The 17,768-nt window shown below is 36.6% G+C and overlaps 1 protein-coding gene across 4 annotated transcripts in view; it reads right to left on the reverse strand.

Annotated features, from left to right (window-relative positions):
• Window positions 1-6,839: 6,839 nt before the first annotated feature.
• Window positions 6,840-17,768, reverse strand: part of mlip (muscular LMNA-interacting protein) — a 51,267-nt gene continuing 40,338 nt past the window's right edge. For all 4 annotated transcript variants that reach the window (XM_084093591.1, XM_084093594.1, XM_084093592.1 and 1 more), the window contains one exon: window positions 6,840-8,139. In XM_084093591.1, the coding sequence (XP_083949717.1) occupies window positions 7,984-8,139 (156 nt within the window). In that variant the 3' untranslated portion in view covers window positions 6,840-7,983. The remainder of the gene's footprint in view (window positions 8,140-17,768) is intronic.

The raw sequence follows: 17,768 nt of genomic DNA on the forward strand, positions 1-17,768 counted from the left end.
TGCCCCTGGATGACGGATATGCCCCACAACAAATCCTTAATCCCTTTGCTTGAATTCGCTCTAATTTATCTAGACAAGTTTTTGCCACTGATCCATATACTATGCTTCCATAGTCAATTACTGATCTGATTAATGTTATGTAAATAGTTTTCAATGCCAGCCTGTCTGCCCCCCAGTCTTGCCCGGCCACACATCTCATTATATTCAACACTCCTTTACACTTATCTTCTATCTTCTCAGTATGCCCTTTCCATGTGAGTCTGCTGTCTAACCAGATTCAGCTGATGATGTCGATTGTCCTCCATTTGTTTTTCTTCTCAAGTCACGTTTGATCCTGTGAGTCTCCGTGAGATTTCCTCTTGCTGTGGAAATAGTAGTGTTGTTAGATTCCGAAATTTTTGGAATCGAGTCCGAGTCCAATTCCGATTCCTGGTTCTGAACCGATGGGAGTTGATTCAGAGAATCGATTCCTCACTGTTGTTTTTGATTCTTTTTCGATTCTTGTTTTTTTTTTTTTTTTTTTTTTTTTTTTTGATTGCAGGATCCTAATCCTGAAGAAAAAAAAACTTGTTCGTGGACATGCATTTATTGCATGGATGGAACAAGATATGAAGTGTCTAAAATACATGTGCACAGTTCAGTTGAATGAAGTTTACTTTAACTGTATGCTTTACACAGTTAAACTGTACACTGAAATAAAATAACATTAACAACAACACTGATATAAGGTGTGGTTTATCTGTCAATCAGATGCATGTGGAAGTTGTGTTTTTTACTATAGCAATAGGCTCTCTGCCACAGATCTGTGTTCACTCCGCAGAAGTAGCAGTGCTTCGCCTTCTGAGAATATAGTTCCCAGTATGTATACGGTTAGAAGATGGCTGTGTCTCATGTGACCTTGTTATTTGCACACACTGTGACTATACAAATCACAACATGTAAATAGGAAAATGTTGGCGTTATTTTGTCACTTATTGGGAGCAGTATGCTAGCTGGAGCCGTTTACCTCCAGTCTTTGTGCTAAGCTAGGCTAGCAGTGGGTGCGTCAGACAGAGTCACGCACGGAGATGAGAAGGGTATGTATGGACTTATCTAACTCTGGGGGATACGGTGAATAAGCTAAAGTCCCAAAAAGTCAGTGTGTTCCTTTAAGAATTATCATTTGCTAATAGACAAAAAGGTTAAAAAAATAAATAAAAAAAATAACATTATATTTCAAATAGAAATAAGATCAAGACCCTCGATCATGTCATGATCTATTATCTCGTACAAGTCTGTGCAATGCTCAAAATTGTGAACAGCATAACCAGTTTCACCGAAACAACCTTTTCGTGGAAATGAATCAGACTTCTAATCACTATTAGCGAGCGAGAGGCGAATTAATAATAAATCCAACTTTTGGAATCGACTCTCAATTCCCAAGGCCTATCTATTATTTTTGGAATCTATTCCCAACTCTTGGAAATGGTAAAACGACAGGTGTGTGGTCTCGCGGTCCGGACGAATCTTCTAGTGTGTGCATTCGTAGGATTATAACGAATGTCTGTGGTCTCCCACAGTTTTAAAATGGGTTAAGATGTGAAAATCGTCTAGTGTGTCCCAGGCCTAAGATATGACCCCGTGGGGAGCATTTGAAAAGATCCAACTGCAAGTCAGACTCTTAAAGCAACACTATGTAGCTTTTCAACCTTCATAATATATTTCCAAGATCCTTGTGATGGTACATCGACTTACAATAGGTTGAATGACACGTCTGCCATAGCCTGACAGGGTCTGTATCGCTTTTACTGGCACTATGTAACTTCGGGGTTCGGGTAGTAACCAGAGCACAAAAAGAACTACAAAATTCGACTGCTTTACGGCATACGTCACTTCCCTCACCACTTCGTTAAATTTGGACGTGAGAGGCCAACCAGCGTTTGTTTTCGGCTTTCGTGCGTATGTTTTTGTCATGTGGGTTGTTTACACCTGGCCACTTCATGCGTTTTCTCAAATCGGATAGCTATCCGATCGTGAAAAGTCCAGGTTTAAATGCCCTCCGAAACGGATTTGAGACAGATTTGAATCCGATCCCTCAAACCACTTCAGGAGGAGGTCTGTGCAGCATTCCAGACGAAACTGGACAAGTGTAAATGCATATGGTTGTTGAAACCACATATGTAAATTGTACTCCTCCCAAAAATGCTAAAAAAAAAAAAAAAAAAAAAACGTGTGAGAGCGTGTTATAGGCTATATGTTATATCCAGATATGACGACGCGCTGGAACACGCATCACCGCAGATGAGCAACTGCATCAAGCCAACGTGTAAACTATCGCAAATCAAAGTGAAAGTAAGTCGCAGACGCTTAATCTTCATCATTAAAAGTAAAGAAACTGTTGTAAAGTTTTTCTTGTTCGAAGCATAGACCAGTGAGACAGTCGGGATCGCGTTCAACAGAAGTTATTCTTTATTGAGAACTCTGCTGTACGCGGCTGTAGAAACTTCCAACATGATCTGACTGAGGGAACTTTACATGGTATCTTATAGGCCATTCAGTGGGCTGTCCTTAAAGGTGCTGAACTTACACACAGCCTTAGAGATGACTACTGAATCTAATCATCTAAAGACAATAGAGGCAATTACCCCCAACTGAGATAATGGTACCCCCAAATTGTATAAACAACACATGGTCACGAGAACCAAGACTAGGTAAACATTCACACATAGTTCAACTCTAAGTAGAAAGATCAAAGACTAACAAAACCCCTTCAAAGGAAACTGTTAAATCTAATCAGTAAATGGATGCCCTCATGTTCACCTTGAATGCCCAATACAGTATAGTTCACCTTAGTTTTTTATGTGATGTTATGTAGGGAAATAGGATCAGCAGATCTAAAAACATATTCTTAAATTTTAATCCTTCAAAACGAAATGATCTTACCAGGGTTGTTACTGCTCTCTCTTATTGCGGTCTTTGATTTTGAAATTTTAGCTGATGATCTATAAAATGCAGCTCATATTCGGTGACGTGCACTTCATTAATTCTGCATATAGCGCGAGAATTGAAGATCGAATTTAAATCCGTTTCGCAAAAATACATTTATGTGACCAGGTGTAAATGGAATCGTTTTGATAAATCAGATAGCTATGCCTCACGAATTAGTTTGCCAGCTGAACTCAGGTGTTGTGAGGTGTATTTATCACGTAGTCCTGAGGGATATCAGACGACGCTGTTGACGTTGATTCCTGCGATTATCATGAGAACAGCTTTCAATATCTCACATAATTATCAGGACATAAATAAGCCTAACGTAGAGGTTGTAAATAGTGTAAACGAGCACAATTTGCAAACTATTATGATAAATTGCAATAATCATGTCTAATGACATCATAACGGCCAATGTTATGAAATAATGCGACGTAGGCTACATTTAACTTAATTGATGTTATCTGGCATTTTGTAATGTTTACATTCCAATAAAAACAACACAAATTAAATTATACAGTAGGCCTGGACTATAGACTATTTACTTGTGATTTAGCTGCAATCATGTAAAAACGTTATAATATAATATATTTACGACAGTTCAAGTATTCCACAGCGACTCTAGGGGTCGTTGTTTGACAAAAACACAATTTCTACTTAGTGTGACTTTAATTCTAGTGCTAATGACTAATCACTGACTCAAAATTAAATCTGTAACCTGTTCAAAATACCACAATAAGAAAGGAAATTAATTTATATAGATTACTACAAGGCCACATATGATTTTATTTTTCTCATTTGCATTTCATGTCAATTATATAATGTCAAATTCAAGATAAATGTTAAATTCAAGTCACTTTAGAAAACATAAACTCAAGACCAGGGTGTTTTAACACCATAGTACGATCATTGAAAAAAATTGCCTGTGTAGTCACAACCATTCCTGACATTGTGTATCTGTCACACATTCGTTGTTCAAATCATGTTGGTTCAACAATGTAGAGTTTTCGTTTATGAGGGCACACAGGTTGTGGAGTAAGTTCTATTTTAATCAATTTGAGATTTAATAATTGTCAGATTAGCTCATTTGCATGAACAGAAATTCACAAATGTTATTTGTATCAGCTTTACATGAACAGGGTCCAAATCAGATCTTGGAATTTTTTCAAATGATATACAGAATTTTTAGAATTTATGCACATCTTGACGCTTCCATCCAGTGTTTTTATGCACAAAATTAGTGTAAAAATAGGTGAGTGGAGTTGTCCCATTTTTATAAAATTTGATATTGCTAACTTATCTTTTTCTCATCTCTCCTGCTCCATATCTTCCTACTCTTGATGTTTACATCAAAAACATTGCCAAAACGCATGTGACGATGACACAGCATGCCGAAAGCCACCAAAGTCACCCTGGAGTGATGCTTTCTGTAGCGAGCTTCAACTATAGGGATGAATGAGTGTTGAAGGTTGGGAGCAGATGTGTGCTGTATCAATGGCGTCTTGAATTCACACATGTGTAAGACTGAAAGACTTGAGAAATTAGATAAATGCCAGGCAGTCTACTTGAGGCCCTGAAAGGACAAAGGACCTCTCTGTAAATTAACATTTGAACTCACCCTTGTGCACTATCGAGACGAAAGTCTCACCTTCGATACTAATCTACATCTCTTTCCCTTATCCCCCACTCCTTCCCCCCCATGCGAAGATCACCAAAAACTCACCCAAGAATCTAAATGGTTTAATGTGAATGATTATCATCGAGTATTAAACATGTTTGGTATCATTTGAAATGTCTCAGTGCGACTGGTACAAATGTCTCATTTCCAAATAAGTAAAACAAAAGGTAATAAGGTTTTTAAGAGTTTAGAGATAACTGGCTGTAACCCGCCTAAAAAGTGGTTAACCAGTTAATTGTATTTGTATCATAATTGTATCATTATTTGTCCACACTTCAAGTTTATGAGTAATGGGGGTTTTATTTTGAAAAATACATTTTATTTTGTGGGAAACCGGAAGTAGCGCGCTAAAATACTTCCGTTAGCTTCACATCGCTAAAATCAGATGGAGCACTGCTTCGGTTTCTCCCACGAGTTGAAAAAACTGAGAAGAAAAGAAGTTGGAGAGCCATCCAGAAATCGCTTTTATCTGTCCTGGCTTTTCATACTGAAAATCCTCTCTTGGTCAGGTCTTTTCATGAGGCGAGCAGAAGTTCCAGAAGCTCCAGTCCTTGGATCATACCAGGTGAACCATTGAACCATAGATGGCGAGCCTTTCCAATGAACTGTGAACCTTCACCACAGCATTCCGGAAGCCTGTGGTAGGATTGTGTCAGTTCAACAAACCGACACCAACGAGATTTTCCCTTTCGAATACTTACCCTTGACTTTGACTATCCCCCTTTTGACTAACTGACTCGAACTCTGGATTGAACTCTGGGACCCCTAAGAACAATTTCCAAGGAACATTTTCAAAAAGGACATTTTTATTTTATTTTATTCTACATTTATTTTGGGCGCATAGGTAGTGTGCACACAATTGTTGTGAAGTGTTGAAATATTTTGTTGAACTAAAAAGTTTACACATTTCAAAACGTTACACCTGTGTTGCTTGGTTATTACTGTACTTCTCAGCTCCTACGAACCTAGGGTGTACATACTCTGAAGTGGGTTACATGGCACACAAAGGAAGGTGGTCTCTAGGCAAATGGTCTTCTACCCCCAAAAGGTGTAACCTCTGAATGCAAATTACCATTGTTAGCAGATGTTTCCATGTGAAAGAGGTTCTGTCTATATAATGAAATGCAGCAAATGGCTCTTGGCTTTTTTCTGTACTTCAGATCAGCCCGTGAGGCTGAGAGCGGCCGAGATTCTCAGCTTCATGTATTTCTTAATGTCGGGTTCGCATCTCTTCTCTTTAATCCAGAGCTTTTGATGTTTTGTATTGATTATCTTTGAATTATGTAATTGGCATGATACATTTACCTGACATAATAAATTGTTACACTGATTATTCTAACTGACTTTGACATTTTCATTAAAGAGTTAAAAAGAATAGTCACATTTGCTCACATTTAATGATGCACAAGATATCATTAAAACTTTTTCATTTATGATGAAATAACGAGTGAATACATATGAGAAAATGTATTGCATTTAATCAAAAATACTTTGCCACGAGAAAAGACAGTAACACGTAAAGACCTTCCGCGCTGGTCGGATGCCGTGATGATCGAGCGCGAGCTTACACATGTAATGAAAAATTTGAAACAGAAGATGGTATACCCTCTCCTCATTCCCTGCATTGCTGGGCACTTTTTCAACATGACAATGACTCTATACATCATATATACTAGTGTTTTACCTGACCTTAACACCACTGAGCCTCTGTTAAACAAGCTAAAATATGTGTGCCTGATCCATCATGGCTTAAACTTACCTGTACAGATGTGTGAGACTGCAACAAAACTGAGATCATGTTGACCTCCAGAAAACTACAAACTGTGAAAGTCTGGATGGTCCACAACACTTCTGGGAAAATGTTCTGTAGATAGTTGAGAATGCACAGTTAGGAAACCCTATAGAGTAAGTCCAGTATTGACAGGGCTGATATTGATTTTCTCCAGGCTCCATTAATGCAGGTTTTGACAGAACTGCATATCTGCAGTAAATGGCTTACTAACAAATCAAATATCAGACCTATTCTGTGCTCTAAATGAAAATTGATGGTAAGGTCAAAACCAAAACAAAAATCATACGATACATATGAAATGTCTTTGGGGTTTTTGCAAGCAAGGGTGATTTTGAGTTGAGTGCTTGGAGAAAGAAGCCGTAAGAAATGGATGTAAAAACCCAACGAATCTAAACCACAAACTAGACAGGCATGAGAATAAAATTTATAATATGAATTTGCATTTCGAGTTCAAACAGTACAAAGAAATGTCTTAGACATGGCATATATTCATTATTAGCTGACTGTGTAGATGTGATGCTGACAGTAAGGCCATTTTCAGAGCAATCTCTCTTCGCCTGGATGGCTGTAATTACATGTCTATCATTTAAAGTCTCTTATTCGGAGAATGTTACAAAAATGAGTCACATTTCACAGCAAAAGCAACAAGAAAAAAATAATAATAAATGTAAGCCTGTCATTCCAATAATTATTATTAGTGTAAACATTATGCTTATACAATATATAAGCATTACATGTTTTCATAAATAATTGTAACCAGAGTTAAAATGCATTATAATATTTGCAGACTTGGTTGTTTGTCTTGAGTTTTAATGCATTACACTTTCTAAAGGAGTAACAATGAATATATTAGTATTATAACTGTGGTTTTAATTATTAATGAGATTATACAATGCATTATAAGGTGCATAAAAAAATGCTGCATTAAAAATACCTTTATAATGCATTATATATAAAACTTTAAGTAAAGTGTTACCGAAAAGGATAACTGAGAAAAGGGTGTTTAACTCTTATTAAATTGTATCAAATATGAAAAAAAAATGAAAAAAAGAAATCAGTTACATTTTATTTTAAGGTGTCATTGTTACAGTGTAATTATATATTTAAGTACTGAGTAATATTAAGCAACTACATGTACTTACTATAGGGTTAGGGTAGGATTTGGTTGAGGTTTAGTTGATGTAATTATGCATAATTTACAGTTACTACTATGGTAAGTACATGTAACATATGTAACAAGAACACTGTAAAATAAAGTGTTACCAAAAAATCTAAATTTTCTGTTAGCAAAATATATATTTATTTTGATTTTAAGATGAAATCTGAACTTGACATGTTCTTGATGAGGTTCTGATGGAGATTATTGGTGTTTTGTCAATGATATCAAATTGCCTTTTGATTTAAATGTTCCACCATGAAGGGACAATTCATCTCAACTGCTTCTGTGCACCTTTAATAGTGGAATGAATGCTTGGCGTGTGCTGCATTGAACAGCCGTCTTGATGTGCGGTCACAGTCACAGTCAGATCAGGCTCCGCTGTCGGCATCAAATGTGCGTCTCCTGGGTGTTGATGGCAGTGGGAGGATCTTGTGTGGAGATCCTGGTCTGCGTGATCAGAGACGTCAGCCTGGTCTTACAGTCTCCTCTCCGCTCTCCACAAGCTCCTCCAGCTTCTGCTCGGGGTTCACCACCGCTGGAAAACTGAAAACACACGCACTGCTTACTAATCTTACTAATCAAGAGCCTGTGTATCATCAAACCACTGAACCACAAAACCGTTAATGTTATAAAAAGAAAATAACGCTTGGATTGTGACATTAACACACCACCTATTAATAAATTAACCATGCCATAATGCAAATATTGATAAACCTGGGATATATTTAATGAGATTGCAAATGGTAACACCATGATACATGTTTCACGTTGCTCATGATTCACCCGGGGTTAAGAATTAATTCTGGGTGTTCATACGCTGCCATTTCACGCTAGACTCTTAAACCCTGGGTTAAAGGATTAGTTCACTTCAGAATCAAAATTTCCTGATGATTTTCTCTCCCCCACGTCATCCAATGTTTTCATGTCTTTCTTTCTTCAGTCGAAAAGAAATGAAGGTTTTTGAGGAAAACGTTCCAGGATTTTTCTCCATATAGTGTCTTCAATGGGGTCCAACGGGTTGAAGGTCCAAATGTGAGTTTCAGTGCAGCTTCAGAGTCTTTGAGAGAAAGTCTTTGAAACTGCAATTTGGACCTTCAACCCGTTGGACCCCATTGAAGTCACCATATGGAGAAAAAAACATGAATTTCTTTTTGACTGAAGAAAGAAAGACATGAACATCTTGGATGACGTGGGGGGGTGTAAATGTGAACTGAAGTACTACATCTTTGACGTTCTTATTTACGGTGTCAGTGTCATTGATTGGATGAATGCTGTAAAAGATATGTTTACATAAAGGTTCTAGCTTTGTGCAAATACTGAATCACAGCCGATTGGTTATACAAAGCGTGGTGTTTCTGTGACTTTCCAGAGCACGTGAATATGAGGCACGCGATTGGCTGTCGGTTGCTAAGCATCAAGCCGTAACAATATTTCACACTGTACAAGTTTAGCACTGCAATGCATGTTTAACAGCACAAAAGTTTCATAACCCCGGGTAAAACACAATGCTAACCCTCTTCTACATTAAAAGTGTGAAACGCTCCTCTACGTGGGGTTAAAAGCAGGGTTTAGAACGATGATAACCCGAGGTTGAAGTGCAGAAAGTATAATCGAACACAAGTACCAGTATTTACATCAAAGACTACCATGATGCTACCAATATTTTTTCATTTATACATAAAAACTGTTTTGTTATTGATGCAAATTTGAATCATTCACTCTATATTCTTCTTGGTGACACAAAAGATTAAATAGCAGCAGGACTATATATAATAGTCTTTCTGAAAGATTCAAGTATAAAAGGAAGAAACATTCACACAGAGAAAGAGTGTCCCTCTAATTCTTTGAAACCCCTCAGTCCGGCTGAAGAAAGACACTGGGCACGGCTCTCGTCGCTCGTTCTGAGCCAATCCACAAGCACTTAATCAGCTAATCCTCGAGAGAAGCTCAGCGCTCCTCATCTCCATCTCTAGTGGCCTGAGAATATCAGCCGTCACCAATATTCACACACTCAATAATAATGAGAGACCTGGACATTTACATAACAGAGGACATCTTTCTATTACATGACACAGAGGCAAGATAGCTTCTTTCTTTCTTTTTTTGAGCGAGAGAGTGAGAATTATCAATAGGAATAAATGCCTTTTCTCAGAAGTTCAGCTACAGGACTGATTACAGTAAAGCAAATGCAGAAACTTTTCATACACCGCAAATGTATTTAGAACCGAAACTTTAAAGAGCCCATATGATGATATAAAAAAATAAAATAAAAAAAACATTATTATTTGTTTGGGTCTACTTGAATAGGTTAACATTCTATAATATAAAAAAAGTATATTTTTTAACAAACTATACATTTTCTGAGCACTTCAGTTTACTGAAATACTCTGATTGAGTTCTGGCCCCTCCGGCAACACTTTCTGTGAAGTCCATGCTTATAATGAATTATAGCTCCATTTATATTTATTTATTTATAAGTAAGTATTACTATTCTATAAATATATTTATAAAGACTCATTTAGACCTATACTGCATAACAGCAGCCGCCAAAATTATATTATTTTTATAATTATTATAAATCATGCATTTGCTTTTTCAGTGCAAGTTTTCTCTGTCAAATTCAGTTCTCTAATATCTTTGACTAATATAATATTCACAAGTTATTCTTGAATATTGTTCACCTACTTCCAGTGTCTAAATGGACTTCTGAGCAATCTGAGAGGCTATCAATCACTCTTCTCCTTCCCTATCCATCTTATCCCTCATTACAGCACCACTTCACCAGCTGTTTATCAGACTTTCTCAGCCACATGTCATCCAAGCCATCAGTCAGGAGTAATGAGATCACATCTCAACCTCAGAGCCCTACAGGGAGTCAAAGAGGGATCTGATACTGGGAGCTTTTCATGACACATTTACAATCACATATTGATTTCTCTGTCTGCATCATAATGACAGCATTGTGAGCACAGAAATATCATCATAAAGACATCAAAAAGCTGTAAAAAGCATTCAATGTCACTGAACCCTGATATGAAATAATAATAAGGAAATATTCTTAATTATGCTTTTTATTTAATTTACCATTTATTTGTCAAAGAGATGCATTATTCTTACTAAAAGCTTAAAGCTTTGAGTGCTGAGAAAAGCGCTATATAAATGTAACAAATGGAACAAATTATTATTATATTTTTTTACCTTTACAGTGAAATAAAAATTATAATTTAAAAATATATAATTTCTCCTAGATGTAATTGGGCACCGCCGTCTCAAAAGCACAATACTTTTCACAGCCCAGGCTCATTAGAAAAACATATCTGTGGCAACATTTTACAGTATACAACATTTAACAACATTGTGCGCGTTTCGCGACAGTCTCTAAGTGAAATGTCCAGTGGTGCCAAAAGCATGTTTCGTTTTTTCCGGAACAAATGAACATGAATATGGCAACGCTTCATTACGTTGGTGTTTGTACGTATCAACGCAGTTCTGAATTGAAATGTCCGGTTAGTGGCGGTTAGTAAAAGTCAAGTCAGCTTTATTTATAGCGCTTTTTACAATACAGATCGTTTCAAAGCAGCTTTACAGTGATAACAGGGAAATAATGCAACAAAGTTTGTTTCTAGAAGAAAATAGTAAGTCCAGCTTAAGTAAGTTCAGTGATGGTTCATTTTTGTTGTAAAAATGTTATTAATTTAGTTCAGTGTTTCCCAACCTTTTTTCAGTCAAGGCACCCTTTGAAAATTTTTAGAAATGTGTGGCACCCTACACTAGTGTTGTCACGATACTATACCTTGAAATGTATTAATTAACAAAGAACTGCCATATAGGCCTACTGTCATATAGATATTTTTAATATTATAAAAAAATGTTGTCCATCCATTTAAAGTCTAGGAAATCATTAATTTCTTCTGAAGAGATCACTTTACATGATGACATATTTAATTAAGGCTTTTATTCATATATAAACATTGCTCAATTACCATTGCAAATCTCACCTAAATGTTTGCTCACTCAGTGTATTTGTGTTTTTATATTGGGATAATTTTGTTATAATTGCACAAGATAGCTTGTTTTTAATATATTTTATGTAATAATTTCACAGTTAATCTCCAAATTAATGTAGAAACAACATAAAGACAGTATATTTCAAATAATTGTTTAATGGCATCTTTTTATGAATGAAGTGTTATTTGATTCTGATGTCAGTGCTGCACATGTGGATCCCACACGCGTCCCATTTTCTCACAACTCTTAACGTTCATTTAAGACTTTATTTAACTAGTTTAAGACGGCTCTCATGAGGATACTCAAAGCGAAACCGTGAAAGAGAAGTCGATTCTGGCGCGCATCGTTCTGTGCGTCTGCGTTCAGCGCATTCTCTTTTGTGTTTTCTCGCTTGCATGGTTTAAAAGCATTTGCATGAAGAAGAACGTGATTGTATAATGTAACGCTAGCCAAAGGATGAAAGAAAAAAACGGATGCTGCTGTAATTGCGTTAAATATTTTTAACGCGTTAAACTGAAAAACATGAATCGCACGCGTTACCGTTGACAACAGTACGGACATAACCGATGTGTTTGTGAATACGCGGCAAGACGGACGTTGTGACAATGTTTTCGTGTGTAGGCTATTTGACCGTTAGTGCAACAATGAAAAATAGGCAGCTTTATGTGGACGCACTGGGAATGAGGCACGGGAATAAAATCATGCGCAAGCGCAACCTCCGCAATTCAACCCCGAAAACTTATGATTTGCATTTTTATTATAAATTTGTGCGCATTATTTGTTGTTATTAGAGACTTCCGACGATCCGAGATTGATAGTTTTTTTTTTTTTTTTTTTTACACATTTTAGCAATTTTTAAATGTTTGATGGGGTTTTTACACGGGGTTTCTCACCAGAAGGCACCCCGGTTGGGAAACGCTGATTTAGTTCATTTATATATAGGCCTACAGCCGTTCTGGAGAAAACAGTGATGTCATCGTCCAGCTCAGTTCAGTTCTCATATAATGGTGTCAATGCATGGGCGTCGGAACCATTGTATATGGGTGGGACAAGACCCACCCACTTTTTAAGACCAATGATATTGGACCCACTTACTTTTACCGTCTCTATTTCAAATTTTTCTATTTCGCATTTGTCTGTTCGCCGTCAGTCAAATCCATTCCACTTGAGGAATTCCCTAAAATCCATTTCCGCTGAATCGCTACATTATATTTCTCAACGAGCCGCAACTGACGAAAGTAACCGCCCGTTGTACCCTTCAGTCAAATACCGCGTCGCAAACATCAATAACAGCTTTAAGTTGTCATTGCTGGCAAATGACCATGGTATTAGCAGGATAATCCACGGATAGCTGTGCATTTAATGCACGACGTGGAGGCAAAGAACCGCCCGACGTGACGTGGAGTTTAGTTTACTTGTTTTAATTAAAAGGCACCAGAATACATGAAATGGTATTTACTCCAGTAACATTTTTCTGGGGGAGGACCCACCCACTTTTTTTTTTCTTCCGACGCCCATGTGTCAATGCAAGATTGATTTGGCATGGTCTAGTTCTTTTCTCTTTACCTCTTCTTTTGGGAACCTTTTCCTTGGTTATGATTTGTATATTGTAAATATACAAAGTACAAGTTTTAAATGTATGTAAATAAGTATCTTGGGGTATTCTTTTCATCTCGTTTCTCACTGTAATAAATGATCACCTTAACTAAATTAGACTGGTTTGTGTGAGATGTTTTCCAGTAGGCTACACATTCAGTGTTTTGATGTTGCACGCCGCCTTCTCCCTAGACTCAAAAGGTTTGTAACACAGATTAAATGTCCCCAACTAAGCAAGCCGAAAGCCAAAGGCGACAGTGGAAAGGAAGCAAAACTCCATTAGTGACAGAAATGTAGAAAAAACCCTTGTGAGAACCCAGGCTCAGCCACTCAGTTCTCCTCTGGCCAACGAGCCAACAGTGTATGATTATGATTCAGGGCATTACAGGTCAGAAGTCACACTCCTAAAAGATTAATGCCCCATTTTAAAATAACCAGCCTGATCTCATTGTTAAAGGACAAATCCAGTGAAAAATGAACCTAGGGGTAATTAACACATGGTTACCGAGTCAATCGTTCCCTGCGATGCGTTTTCATGAAAATCGAATGTATAGAGTTTTATCTCTAAAAACAGATTAGCTTATAACGCTAGTATATGGGGCACAGAGTAAGTAAAAGTAAATCGCTAGTTAATACCACTAACAAGGCTCAAAATAGCCTCACACTAACACGGTAGCATAATGAGGGTCCCTACATGCAAACCGAAGCATTGAGAACTTTGTAAGTGTACAGACAGTTTAATAAGAAGATACTTTATAAAGACAATACATTACGCGTATACAGACAGGCGTCATCTTGGAAAACAGTCTCGACTAGTCGAGTCACGAACGCCGTGCTACGTTAGATTTCACTATGCGTAATTCCTATCGACCAGCTCACTTAGCACGGCGTTCGTGACTCGATTAGTAAAACTTACATAAAAATACACACGTATTCTCATGAGATCACGTTGAAATAACATACACCTTCACTAAACCCTAAACTTACCTGACAGTGTTAACAAAAGCAACTGTGACAAAAACACAGCCATGTCATTTTATCTTGTTTTTGAACTTTTATCGTGATTCGTCTTTCAAGGGATTGGCACCCGATCTCTCCGCATCACAAGTACTATTCTGTCCCAGCTGAGCTCTCCAGCAAGCCTATCACATCAGTAAAACCGAACATATGGAGCTGGTTAAATGATGCAATCTCCAAAATATATTCATTTGCACGTCATGCACTGCGGTAAAAAGTGTATTGAGGTCATCATAACATAATTGTGCAAGGAGCCGCATGAAAACAAGTCTTTATTAATCCATAATCTGCCCCTGTAATCACAATTGTGTGTGAAAACGATTAAAAGTGCTTGCTGTTTCGCTGCCTAGTGTTCATTCTGTTGAAAACTGCAGTGATATGTAGGGAGAGCGGGGCACAAAGTAACGCTTTTTGACTTTCTCAGTTTGTGTAAATCTACTTATGGTTCAGAGTATTTATTTTTTCCCACATTAATTTCCCACATGTCTACTACAATTATGTGTTTTTGTTTTATTAATACAGTATATACTTTTTTCTTGATATACCCCGAAAGAATGGAAGTGAAATGTGACAACATGCCCCATAGGTGGGGTACATTGTAACATGTGTGGGGCACATTGTAACATGACCATATGACAGCTTAAAATGTTATCTGATCTAATAAAATAAATATACAAAACAAACTAAAATATTTTCTAAATAAAATACAATTAAAAAACTTTTTCATATAAAATAATGTCAATTTTTAATAATTAAATATAAACTCATTTTTGAGTTTTGACTACGAACACATGAAAACACAGCTATACAACATAGTTTAAAACAAATAAATAATTAGTAATTTCTGAACATTGACTCTCAGTCTTTATTCACCTTTTTCTCACGTTTTCTCAATAAAATTAATAAAAGTATAGAATATAATAGCATATTTCTAATAGGGGCACATTGTAACGCAGTGTTACAACATGCCCCCGCCTGCACAACTGGGATTTAAACCCTGCTAGTGTCTTCTGCTAGTTAGCGAAGCATTAAATAACTATCTCAACTGTTAAATAACATCTTAGAGATTAAAATAATATCAGATTTGTCTTATTTTAAATAAACACAAAAAATAGAGATGAAAAATTAACTTAAGTAAGAAATTTACTTTTGCTATGGTTTAATAAATGTCTATGGATATCTTCCAAAAAAATAAAATAATTTTCTATATAGTGTTGATATGGCAACTAGTAAATACACAAAGTTTCGTCATCCAAGCATGTGCGGAAATATTTAAAACAAGCGTGTTACAACTAGCCCCGCGTTAGGTTGTGCCCCGCGCTCCCCTACATATTATTACATACTGTATTTTGTGTTTTCAAACATTTTTGCCACACGTATGTTTTTCCAATGAGCTTGTGTTGCCTTTTCAGAAAATGGAAAAACTGTCTTTATAAAATAATTAAACACTGTGACGACAACGTTGATATTGTGGATTTATATATGGTCAGACACTTGTGTGTCAAGTAATGCTAAAGAGAGCTTTCTACTGACTCTGGTAAACACCAGGAGAAAGATGATCCCTGATCTCCTGCGGGAACATGTGTGAACAGAGCAATAAACCACATAATGCAGTGCAGAGCCCAACCATGTGACCTCAGACGTGTTTGACAAGTCAAGTGTAACATCTCACAGCAAGAACTGGCAAATCTGGAGCGGTCCATGAGGATGAGATGCACTGAAGAAGTGCAAGCTGGGAATGGAAGCTTGTTTCCGCCACAGAATAAAACTTTTTAAATGTAAACTTTTCATCTCACAGTTGCAAGATATAAACTTGCAAATGAAAGACAATTCTGACTTTATAACACACAATTGCGACTTTATACCACGCAATTCTAGAGAACTAGAGAACTGCGAGATGTAAACTTGCAATTGAGAGAAAAAAATTCTGAATTGCTGTGAGATGAAAAGTCGCGATTACTGTTTTTATTTTTTATTCAGTGTTCAAGCTTCCATAACTGGTGGACTCACAAGATACACTTTTAACTTTTAACTGTTTCCCCCGCTTTGTTCAGGGACTCCATTTCTGTTCGTCAAATATCTGTTAAATTTGTTCAGTTTATGTCTCATTTGTTGATTCTTTTTTTGTTCAAACATATATTTACACATTAAGAAATTTTCTGGGGAAAAGCAGTTGAAAGTGAGAGTTTATACACACTGGGGGTCACAAGTCTGGAATGACTACGACTTCTGCTCATCAAGGCTGTATTTATGTGACCAAAAATACAGTAAAATATTGTGAAATATTATTACAATTGAAAATAACTTTTTTTCCAATTTGAATATATTTTAAAATGTTATTTATTCCTGTGATGCAATGCTGAATTTTCAGCTTTTTTAATATGTCTGCATTGCCCAGACAGGAATAATTCCTGAAGATAACAACGTCAGCTCTTGGAGAAATGCTGAAACGCACACAAGCAAACTCATGACTGCTGTTATTCGTTTGCAAATGTCAGTCTATCTATGTAAATGAAGTTCCGCTTCATGGCATACTTAGATTAACAGCGGTCAACATTATTGCGCTCATAGCTTGTCTAGTTGTGCTGTCACATTGACAGCTTGAATACAAAAGCAAACAGCTTTTATAACTCATTTACACATTTAATGATCACAGACTTCCTTTGTCAAGGTGATTTATTCACTGAAGCAGACCTCCTCTGCATAGGAAGTGAAAAATGTAATGTTGATAAGCTGATATGCAAAATAAATGACTCTGCCAAGAAAAGCCTTGAAGTTTCCTTTGGATGAAAGCCATATTGCTCTGCTTGACAGTGAGAGACTATTAATAGTATTTATCTTTGCAGTCTAAACATCACATGTTCTTTATACATAATTCACTTTTTTTTTATTAACTATTCTTTTAAGGGGATAAAGGTCTGTTTAAGGATTTTACCTGCTTCCTCCGTGTGTGTTTGAAATCAACACTGAGTGAACATTTCATAAATCTATGAACTATTGATATTATTTACAAGGCAGATGGCTTTTCAATCATTCAAAAGAAATATGCATATTTGTCTATCGCAGTACAGAGCAGCAGGTTTTAGATTAATGACAGACTCTGAAGATCTGAACACTGACAGACAAACCTCTTCTGTCCTTACTGTGAATGTGAATCAGATCATCTCACTTATATTTCTCAGTCATATTTCACGTTTGGACCCTTGCATTTTCATGAAATTTCTTTTCCAGTAGGTCATGATTATTGAGGATATATGGGGATTTAAAAAAATAATAATAATATGTTTAAATAAGGTAGCGGCCAAACGTCCGGCCTAGGAAAATGGACATCTTGCCCTTCATTCAAATATCATTAAAAATCTGGTAAAGATTTTGTAGGCAAGTTGCACGAGTCAATTGTTTTATTTGTGATTAAGCAATGAAACATGCCATCGTTATTTGCTGTCATGCAAAGAAATTATGAACACATGACAAAAACTAGAGAGAACCAATGAAACATGAATAACTAATTATGTTGTAGTCAATGTATGCTGAAGTTTTTGCCTTTTCTG

Source organism: Abramis brama, assembly GCF_963993115.1.
Source record: "Abramis brama genome assembly, chromosome: 19".
Taxonomy (NCBI): Eukaryota; Metazoa; Chordata; class Actinopteri; order Cypriniformes; family Leuciscidae; genus Abramis; species Abramis brama.